Below are 11,478 nucleotides of genomic sequence, written 5' to 3' on the forward strand. Positions count from 1 at the left end.
ACGTGTAAACCCACTTTTACATTCATGTAATACAACAATATAAATAACAATTGACTACTCCAAAATTCAAAGCCAAATTATCCGTTATACAGGTCTTGCCCATATGGATAAGTAGTTTTTGCAGTTTTAAGTTTTTGAAGAAAAAAATATAAAATATGTCTTGGATAGTTTTTTGAGAGGAAAGAAAAATATGAGAAGTTATATCTACATATGAGGGTAGTGGATTAACATTATGCGTAGAGTATAGTATCTACAACTAAAAGTTTGTGAATGTGATTAACTACAGATTAAGGGATTAAGACACAATGACAAATTGTCATAGTCATATAAAGATTGAGGCAAAGAAAGAATTTTGGAAATAATGTGTAGGCCGGAGATAACGAGGATCGTTCTCGAAGGATCCAATGAGAAATACGAAGATTTTGACTGACAACATGTAGAAGTAAAATTAGCGTGCGGTGAGCAATAGTACTGTTGGGTCACAAAAAAAAAACTGATACATTTTCTCAACAACTACCTACTGCTAGAAGGGAAAATTCTACAATGTGTTAACGTATGACATGCATACAATTGCCTTAAAAGTAGTAAAATGAGTCATCAAAATAATAATATTAGTCCTCAAAGTAGTAACATGAGTTTTTAAAGTGGTAAATTTTCTTAGTTACCACATTAGTCCTCAAAATAGTAATATTAGTCCTCAAAGTGGTAACATGAGTCCTTAAAGTGATAAATTTTCTTAATTTACCATATGAGTCCTGAAAATAGTAATATTATTCCTCAAAGTGATAACATGAATCCTTAGAGGGATAAAAATAGTTGATGTATGAGAAATGTTAACATACCATAGCTTTACCCCTGCTAGAAGTAGTTTATAAACTATGTAGCTCCTAGTAAACGATCGAGTTAATTATCCAAAGAAAACTTGTTTAACAAATAACTAACATGTACGTAAAAAAGATGAATAAAGTCGAAACCTGATAAAGTTAAGAGGATCAACTTCACATCAATATTATTGATTAAAAAAGTAAAAAAAAAAAAAAGATTTTGATTCAATGTTCAAAATAGAATAGCTAAAAACTACAGAAAGACAAATTATACAAGCCCATGCATGTATGGCGAACTGCAGGTAGACTCTGATTTTTGACCAAGTCCACATATACACTCTTTGACCAGCTCAATTATTGCTCGTCCTTCATCTTTCTTTCAATTCCAGATAACTGGATCAAACCCTAGCTTTTAGCCCCTCTTACTAAAGTCTTGAAATACCACAAGTACGTTCCACCACCATTACTTCGGAACAAATCTCAGACCAACGTTTTTCTCCTCTAGGGTTTCTTTTCTGCCTATTCAGCTTGAAGTAGAGAGAATAAGATCGAAAATCTATTAAGGAATAGCCAGAAAGAGAGAGAGAGAAAAAAAATTCTGCATCCCGGCACTTCGCTTGTCCATTGTTTATTGATAAGACAGTGTTTTAGATCTTCTGATACTCTCTAAGGTATACTTTTTCCTAGCTTTCTATCGCATTCTTAAACTTTTTCTATCTATGAGTAGGTCATTTTGTCTTAGATTGTACAATATATACCAATAAAAAACATGATTGTATATAACTGGGTCATCTGCACAGAATATCAGCTCCTTTTATTCTGTTAAGATCAAAATTCTTGACTCAGGTTTTCATCTATATTTTATCTATTTATTTTTCCAATGGGTCAGACGAAACATATATTAGGAGGCATATTTGAAGTATGCTCACTATTTCTAAGAAGGGATTTGCTGTTATAAATGCAAAGAAGGATCTGTTCAACTTAGGCATACCTCAAACGTCCTTTCATGCAAAAGTGATGAAGCATTTGGGACTGAGAGAAGACGGTAAAAAGGTATATCTACTCTGTTCAATTTTTGGGCTTGAGGTCTGTCCTTAATTTTTGGTTGGTTCAAGACGTTTTGGGTATACCTTATTTTGCCTCGGTTATTTTGTTTTGTTTGAACAACAGTTATTTTTTTGTTTTAACTCAAAAAATCAAATTTAGGTCTTTCTCCTTAATTGATCATGACATATTGACATTGGATTAATATTTTATTGTAATGATCGACAGTTGGTTACTTGTGTGGATAACTTGCATAAGAGTTCCTGCAAACATGCAACTAAACACATCTTTGATCGATAACTTTGTCTTTGTCAAGGAAAGAGGCTCCTGCAAAGTCTTAATGAACACTTTCTCAGGGTCAGTATCAATTGCTACAAAGCCTGCAAGTGCAAGAAGGGATCATAAGATCAACCATATTAGCAACCGGAGCACCTTTTCTGGACTATAGCTAGTCTCTATACATGTCTCTCTCCCAGTATCGGTATAGTAGGCTCACATATTCTTTTCGCCAGAGGCATGCAAGGAGGAAGTACATCTGAGTTTAACACTGGTTGCATTTAATACTGCTTATCCAAAACTGGGATCGATTCGAGTGCCCCATTCTCCCAATGATCAAGTATTGTCACTAAGTAAAGAATATTCGGTCAAGTTGTTTGAGCCGGAGGCAAACTCTATTGTTTCTCCTCTTCAGTCATGAGTGTAATGTGTAAGGATCATGTCTGTCCCATACTGAAACACACATGTATATATTGGAAACTTGGTCTGTATCCCGAATTAGAGAGAGATATGTATGTACTCTTACTGCAATTCTCAATTGGCATTCTTTGAAGGCGCACGGTAAGAGAATTTTCCTTTGGAAATAAGGCCTCATGAGAATTTTCAATAAGGCCTAATGAGAATTTTCCTTTGGAAATAAGGCCTAATTGGTTGACAAGAGAATGAGGTGTCCACCTGAAATTACCAGCATCCCGTTATATAATCCAAAACTAGCTTCTTGATTAAATCCACAGACTAAAATCATCCCGTTATGCCGCTGTGACATACGTCACATTACATAGATCAGATTCTACATGTAAGGAGTAAATCCCTAGAGTTAATTAGATAGAGCATTGACTAATCCTTAGAGCTAGCATTACATACATCAAACTCTACATATAAGGAGTACTAAATCGATACCAAACAACATCATGTTATAGATTTTGAGAGTATTACATCATAAATGTAAACTAACTAATAATGATACTAACAAATACCATTGGTTTGTTAAAGAAGAAACGCAATTATGGTGCGACTGTGAGAGCTAGCACGCATTACATACACCAAACTCTACATCGATTTATACCAAACAACATCGATCATATTATAGATTTTGAGAGTTACAACTTGCATCATAAAAGTAAACTAACTAATAATGATACTAATTAACAAATACCATTGGCTGTTAAAGACGAAACGCAATTATATATGGTGTGCCTGTGAGAATGCTCCGAGCTCCCAAGCAGTACTGGCCACTGACTTTGGAGTGCAAGTACACATAACTACCTAAGTAACATGCTTAGAGTCCGAAGGCGTACGTTCTACGTCCTCAACCATAACAAAGCGCCTTCGACACATACATATGTATCGAACCGTAAGAATCATCGACTTGCTCGGACAGACCGTTTGCTCAGTAACTCCAGAACATATAACCTACAAAGACCTAATGAGAATGAAATGAAAGCCAGAATCTCACAGCCCTTTGGCATAGAGCTTGGACAATAATTTTCGAATGCAAACTCGCGTAAACCTAATGGGAATTTCAAGAAAGCCAAGACCCTAATGTTCTGGGGCATAAAGATAAGACCAAATGCACCACCGCAATCCAAAAACTCACCGAACGACGAAAATCTCTCTATTTTTCTACCCCTATCCCGATGAACCGAAACCAAAGCTCTCAATAACGTACGTTGACGATCATAATATAGGTACTGTTGAAACTATACAAAGACCAAAAATCATTTTAAACAATACATGCAAAATTAAATACTTTTGAGACTTCAAAGTACTTGGCCATTTCGGAAAGAGAAATGTGATCTTGTTTACTACTATTCGTTATAGAGACTCACATGACAAATACAATGGATGATGGAATATGGGAAAAATTCACCAACGGTGTCTGGACACTTAGGGGACTTTCAGAATGATACCTGAACTTTCAAAGTTATCAATGTGATACCTGGACTCATTTTTTTGTATCAACGTAGTACCTACCGTCAATTTCCGTCACAGAACAGTTAACCAGAGGCACGTGTCCGGCACGTGAGGCACAAAATAAGGATAAAAGACTAGTTTACCCTCAAAAGTATTTTATTATTATTTTTTTATTCTTTATTTTTTTGCTTTCTTCCCTTCTTTTTTTCTTTTTCAGCTTCTTCTTCCCTCTGCTTTCTTTCAGCTTCTTCGTCAGCAATCCGAAGGTCCGCCAAGTTGGGTTCTTCGCCGCCCCGGAGCCCATCACCTCATCCCCTCCTGTCTCTGACATTTCCCCTTCCAGCAACTCTCTCTTCCGTCATGATCATCCCACCACCTCACTCCTTCGACGTCGAGTTTGCTTTCTCCCCCGGCCGCCCGCTCCGGTCCAACTCTGTTCGCCCCGCTGCGGCCGTGAGGACGACGTTGATGGGGAGGAAGAAAGAAGAACAAAAGATGAAGCAGAGTTGCAGAAACTGCAGAAAGAAGAAGAAAGGTCGAAGACCAGGAGAGAGAGAAAGAAGATTCTTTTTGGTGTTTAATCCATCACCTAAGAACAACATAAATATAAAGATCGTAGACGTTATAACATCAGCAGGTCGTGCCCAAGTGGTAGGGAGTAGAGCTCTTGTGCAAGAGGTTGGCGGTTCGATTCTCAAGTGTTCCAAGGTTTATTTATTTTGTTTAATTATTCGGTATCGCCTAAAAAGAGTATAAATATGAAGTTTGGAGTTAAAATGTATGCAGCAATTCGTGCTCCAGTGGTGGAGAGTTGTTTTGTTGTGAGAGAGGTTGGGGGTTCGAACCTCATCTCTTCCACGGTTTGTAAATTTTGTATATTATTCGGTATCTCTTAAAACGTGTATAAATATAAAGTTTGGAGTTATTACATCGTTGACAGTTTGTGCTCCAGTGGTGGGTAGTTAAGTTGTTGTGAGAGAGGTTGGGGGTTCGAATCTCAAGTCTTCCAAGGTTTATATGTTTTTTATAATTATTCGGTATCGCCTAAAAAGAGTATAAATCTAAAGTTTGGATCTATTGTGTTGATGTCAGTTCGTGCTCCAGTGGTGGAGAGTTGAGTTGTTGTGAGAGAGGTTGGGGCTTCGAACCTCATGTCCTCCAAATTTTAGAAGGAAATGAATTTTTGATCGATTTTAGGGGAAATTGGGAGAAAAAGTCTGTTTTGCCCTCACTTTTTTGATCATGTGCGCCTCACGTGCCTCTGGTTAACTGTTCCGTGACGGAAATTGACGGTAGGTACTACGTTGATACAAAAAAATGAATCCAGGTATCACATTGATAACTTTGAAAGTTCAGGTATCATTCTGAAAGTCCCCTAAGTGTCTAGACACCGTTGGTGAATTTTTCCCGATGGAATATTCACACAAAAATTCAGAAAATACTTTTTGTAAATGGAAATAAAAGGTGCACGAAAAAGAAAAAGAAAATCCTGTGGTTAGGAGCAGAGAACTTAAAAAGTCAAGATTGACCTAATTCAGATAACAAACAAAAAAAAAAGAAAAAAAAAAGAGAGAAATTACAAAAATAAAATAAAATGTTTTAGGCTTTTAGCAGCCAATCAGAGCACACCACGTCACCACCAATATTCCTCTCTAATCACAGCTGTTAATTAATCATAAAATTAAGACTAATCTTAGCAATTAACGTCAACAAACGGCCAGAAATCCAAGATCAAATTCCATTGGTCGCCACTATTAACATTCTCCAAGTCATCAGAAATAGAGAGAGAGACAAAACAAATCGACTACGTTGTTCTTCTCTCTTTCTTGTTAGAGAGAGAGAGAGAGAGTCAAGGACAGAGAAACAGCCGTCATCGTATCTCGGAATCTTTCACAACAGCTCTCAGCTTTCTGATTCAAACTCCAGCTTTTTTGGGTTCAAGTTTCAGTCTTTTTCACTTGGGGTAATATTTTCTCACTACCCAGTTCTTGGTTCTTAGTTTTTGTTTCTTATAGTGCCCAATTTAATCTGGAATTGTAGTACCCAATTGACCAATTCAATGTTTTGCGTGGTAGTTTTGAACTTGGAACTTGATAGTTTGGTTGTGTAGATTTAATTTATCTGATGTTAAATCATTGACTTTAGTTGTTTAAGGAAGATAAATGGGGTTGAAATTTTGATGTGGAAGTTAATTCAGTTAGCTTTTCAGCTCATAATTACTATGTTTTCAATGTTTGTGGCTTTGACTTTGTTTTACTACTCTTATATGTTAATAGTTGGTGATCAACAGTGTAATTTGGTTTAGTTGCATGTTGGATTTACGGGTGAATTAGCCTAGTGCTGTGTATAAACTTTGCACGAGCTACTTCTACAAGAAATTTGAACCGGTGTCTACATTGGTCTGATGTTTATATAGTTGCCGAAAAGATTCACCTCGTGTAATATGGTAAAGACTGTGGAGTGATCAGATTGTTATCTTTGTAATCTTCTTCAAGTAACAAATTGGTGTGTTCTTTCAAGAACTCTTAAGTTTTTTATTGAGAACTTTTCTACCGACCAAGCAGCTTTAGGTGATGAATGAAAATTTCTTGGAATGCTTGAAATCTGTAGCTGGGTGGATTCTGGTTTCCAGGGGGAACACATGTTATAGCCATATGATCTATGGGGGTAGTAAATTATATTGGTAGTTAATAAGTAAGAAAGAATGCAAATGGTATTGCTTGTCTGGATGCTCTACAAGTTATCTGTTTAATCAACTGCTTGTTGATTCCTTGGTATCTTCATCTTTATATATGAAATTTGGGTCTGGTGAATTGTTGAGATATGTGTTGTCTTCCCTTCCCCATGCAAGGTTTGGTCTTTTATTTGTATTCACTTGGGGATGAAAAATCCTTGTTGTACCAAAAACAAAATCCTTAAGTGAAGTGGAGTCATGAAAACTAGAAAGTTTTTTTTTTTAGAGGAGAGGAGTAGGAAGTGTTACTCTGCTAATGCAAAAGACATGAGACTAAGTTTAGGCATGTTGGCTTTGTAGAAATGGTAAAAACTTCACTTTTACTAACATCAAATTTTATGTAACATTTCCTTCTCCCAGATTGCAGAAGAGCCCTATGATTGGTTTTAAGGTGAATTGTAGCCAGAACAGGGTCAAAAACCTCCTTGTTGTGCTTCTGCTATGTTGGCAATGAAGAATAAGTTTGTGGGAGGTGGCTGAGAAGAAACTAGTTTGCACATTTGATATACAGACAATAATGAACATATACCCTGCTCTATTTATATTCTGATCAGATCCAAATAGATGAGTAACTTGGGGACTTCCAAAGCTATGTCTGCAGCATTTCCACATCTCCCTGCCCCTCTTGATGTCAATTATTCCAGATTGCCAGATTCTTTTCAGGTTTCCGCACAAAGAGAAAAGCCTATGCATTCAATGTTACCACAGTCTTCTTCCCTTGGGAACTCATTTCCATCATCGTCCAGGCTTCCCTGTGACAGTCTGATTTCTTCAGTTTACCCTCATGAAAGACATTCCCAAATTTCTCCAATCAATAGGTTACCAAGTGGAGAATCACTGTCACTGACCCATTCACAGTTACAATCTACACCAGTGGCTAGTTACCCTGAGCAAAATAAAGATATTTCCTGGTGCCCAGATTCAATTCAGGAGTTTCTGCACTTTCCTGAAAATCTCCCTGATCAGAATGGCCTGGTAGATACTAGTACTGGTGTCATAATGTCTGATGATCATGCTGAAAAGACTGATTGGTCTGACTTGTATCCATTAATTTCTTTTGATGGTCCTCTGGATCCATATTGGGAGCTTTCGATTGATGATGTTCCTGCGGTGGATCCCAAACCGGAGGTGTGTATTTCATACTTTTGTTTTTTGTGATGCCTGTTTCCTTATTGTAAAGGCAGGATTGCAATAGATCTGAAACCTTTGGATATTTTATAGCCTTTCTATTATTTACAGAATAATCTGCAGTATTATTTCTAGTCAGCAGTTTTGTTACCTTAGTATAGGGCATGTAGCAATTTTGTTTTGGCTCATAAATCATAATCAAGATTTCTTTAGTCTGTTAGTATTTACTCGAGAAATTTAACGATGTGCCAGGTGTTGAAGCATTCTTCTAATATCCCGGTGCAGCAGCCCGAGATTCAACAGCATCAGCCCGAGATTCAACAGCATCAGCCAGTACAATCTGGAGAAATTTTTACTAGCCCTGACCCAGTGTCCACTGCACCTTCAACCAAAGCTAGAATGCGTTGGACACAAGAACTTCATGAGGCCTTTGTTGAAGCTGTCAACCAGCTTGGTGGTAGTGAAAGTGGGTAGCACAAATTATCTTATTCTTTTTTCCATCATTATATGTTTTTATAGTTCTATCTTTCAGTAGGTCTGTAAATCACAAAGCTTCTTTTGTCATTGACTAATAACTTTAACAATCAGGAGCCACTCCTAAGGGTATCTTAAACGTCATGAAGGTTGAAAGCTTGACAATCTATCATGTAAAAAGCCATTTGCAGGTATATCAATAGTTCCATCCTTGACTAGTTTTCCATTAGCTCTAACAAGATGGTGGTAGTGTATAATTTTGCTGGACTTTTTTTTCGTTTCTTAATTTTCAGAAATATAGAACAGCCAGATACAAACCAGAGTCATCAGAAGGTAATTATTTCCTCCTTTGTTCTTCTTATGACGTCAATAGCATCTTTAACAGCATTGGGTTGTCAAAATAGTCAAGTGACGATTCAGGATCAGCTAATTGAGGATTTATCTAATTAGTCTTCTGGCAGTGATGAACTGGTTTTGGAACTTGACTGTTATTTAAACTCTTAGCAACTAAATAGCCTTGCATATGTCAACGTCTGATAGTTAGATAGTAAAGATCTCTTGTCTGACAAAAGAGAATTACTATATTTACAAAAGAATCTAGTAAGTGGCGATCGAGTAAATTCTCTTGTTTTCTTTCAGGAACTTGTGAGAAGATTCCGACTCCTGTTGAAGAAATGAATTCTATAGACTTGAAAACGTATGTATTTTTTCTCACCTAAAAAATTGAAGATCATGTATCTTACTTTTATCTCAAAACTTTTTTTTTTTTTTACTCTGTTATGTTCTGTATATCGAAACCATTGCTATGTCTGTTAGAAAAGTTTCATGTATTGACCAGTGCAACTTTCAGCATTGCACGATTAATTGAGAGATTCTCCTACTTGTAGAATCAAACTATTTTATATAAGAAAGCTAAAGTTTCTGTACAACTCTAGTTACTGGTTGTTTTTTACCATATTTTCGTTAAATGGTGGGAGAAATTTTTGAATTCAGAATATGCAAATTCAATGTATTGGTAGCTACTGAAAAATCATTTTCACTGATCTGTCTACTGATTTATCCATGAGCTATTAAATTGATATGAACTTTAAACTTTTTCCTGTTTACTTGCAGGAGCGGTATGGGGATTACTGAAGCATTGCGGTTGCAGGTAGAACTCCAGAAGCAGCTTCATGAACAACTTGAGGTATGCAGTTGGAAGCCATGCACTGTCTTTATGTCTCTATACAAATGTGCTACTGTTTACATGTTGGGAGCTGGGTAGAGTGCTCAAGGAAATATAGTAATGTGAGGGTGAAATAAACTTGGGTCATACTTCCATTTAATTTCTTGTTTAAGGAGAGGCGCACAAACAAAGGGAGAGTGAGTGCAGTGTGTAGAGGGTTCACATGTCCTGATGTCATATTCATTCATGCAGAGTCAAAGAAAGTTGCAGTTGGAAATTGAGGAACAATCAAAGTACCTTGAAAAGATGTTTGAGCAACAAAGGAAGATGGAAGACAACAGGGTCAAGCCGACATCATCAACGTCAGATGAGCATAATAAAATAGGAACCAGCACTCCTGTGGATGAAGGTTCACAAGATGCAAGTATGAAACAGAAGGCACAAGAATCTGAAACTCATGAGAATCATGATCCTCCAGGCGATGCCGATTCTGGTGCCGTCCCCACAAAACGAGCAAGGACTGGATGAAAAGGAATATTGATGCTCCAGGAGTTGTCTCGCCTTTTCGAAGCTTTGATAGACATCATGTATTTATGGTAGGATGAACCAAGCGGACTTTACTCAGGAAACCGTTAAAGAGTTTAAGTTTCTTATTCAAATTATCTAAACCTTGACATGTTTGCTTTTATTCAAAAGTGAAGACTGGTTTTGGTGGCTTAAACTTTAGTCTCTGAGTTTCCTGATTGTATTCTCTGACTAGGTATGAATTCTTCTTGGTTGATGGAATAATGTTCCAATCAATGTATTGATATTTTCCCTCAACTTTGACGATCAATATCATGTATAGATGTACAGTAGCCTTGTCTGTTGTATATATAATCTCTAAAAATGGCCCTTGTATTTTTAAAATTTTTTTTATTATTAATATCAATTTGAAACAAACTTTGCACTTACAGAAGAAACACTTGATATTACTTTTTTTTTTTGCCTGCCCCCGATCAGAGCAAAAGAGAAATCAGGAAGAGAAGGACGTATCAGCAGGTATTAGCAGCAGCAAGGTTAAGAGAAGTTATCGGGTTAGCTATGTTTAGAGGTGATCAGAAAAGGAATAAGGAGATGATAAGGAAAATTAGCAGCAGCTGCTCAGATCATGGAATCATCACAAGAAAGTATTCTTCCATGGAGACGACGAAAGAGGAGGGTAAGATGGACGGCAAACTCTATTGTCTTGATACTAGAAGCCAGCAATATTGCAGTACTGACTATGAGGAGCCTCTTCATGCTTTTGCGGTACTCGACCCCGAAGGTGATGGAGAGTTTGAGGCCAAATGGTTCCGGCCATTCTCTATGCTGAGAAATCCCGCAAGCTGAATGAGTTAATGTATTGTGCAGTTGAGGCTAAAATCCTAGACTGGGATCAAGATAAGGCCGTGGTTTACTGCTTTGACGTAAGCCGACCCGAGAAAGGATGGACAGAGTTGCACTCTCCCCCAGCAACCGACTTTCCCTTTGTTAAGGGTTGTTGGGGTGACACCGGCGATCATCATGATGGTGGAGGAACCCTAATATTTACCTTCGACTGTACAAGTGAATGTAAAGTTAGTGCACAAGTATGAATTTATGGTCCAACACTGTTGCCTTGTGCATCTTGGAGATGATAAAGCGGGCTTTATTCTTCACAAATATTTCCTCGCATTACACTGTGACTCCGGTGATTTGACCCAAGGTTCTGATACTGATCTTCGCCTAAGTTCCGATATTGCTTTGGACGAAGGTTACGAAGAAAATCATGCTGGCAGAAACAAGGGGATTCTTCTTCTTATGACGTTTGAATATCAAATTACTCCCTATCGAGTACCGACTTCTCACTACTCGCAACATTGAATACTATACCAAGCTGCCTAACAATGAATATGTCT

General features: G+C 37.3%; 1 protein-coding gene across 1 annotated transcript; it reads left to right on the plus strand.

Annotated features, from left to right (window-relative positions):
* Positions 1-5,824: 5,824 nt before the first annotated feature.
* On the plus strand, positions 5,825-10,431 carry LOC112192631 (protein PHR1-LIKE 1). The gene is made up of 8 exons (XM_024332439.2): positions 5,825-6,021; positions 7,153-7,920; positions 8,173-8,386; positions 8,509-8,585; positions 8,688-8,727; positions 9,034-9,091; positions 9,508-9,580; positions 9,812-10,431. The coding sequence occupies exons 2-8, from the start codon at positions 7,357-7,359 to the stop codon at positions 10,085-10,087; spliced, it is 1,302 nt and encodes a 433-aa protein (XP_024188207.1). The 5' UTR covers positions 5,825-6,021; positions 7,153-7,356; the 3' UTR covers positions 10,088-10,431.
* Positions 10,432-11,478: the final 1,047 nt, after the last annotated feature.

This window comes from Rosa chinensis, chromosome 3 (assembly GCF_002994745.2).
Source record: "Rosa chinensis cultivar Old Blush chromosome 3, RchiOBHm-V2, whole genome shotgun sequence".
NCBI classification, from domain to species: domain Eukaryota; kingdom Viridiplantae; phylum Streptophyta; class Magnoliopsida; order Rosales; family Rosaceae; genus Rosa; species Rosa chinensis.

Coding starts and splice junctions, on each gene's coding strand:
- LOC112192631 (XM_024332439.2), top strand. CDS start 7,357: ATGAGTAACTTGGGGACTTCCAAAGCTATGTCTGCAGCATTTCCACAT. Junction 7,921..8,172: donor CGGTGGATCCCAAACCGGAG/GTGTGTATTTCA, acceptor ACGATGTGCCAG/GTGTTGAAGCATTCTTCTAA. Junction 8,586..8,687: donor ATGTAAAAAGCCATTTGCAG/GTATATCAATAG, acceptor CTTAATTTTCAG/AAATATAGAACAGCCAGATA.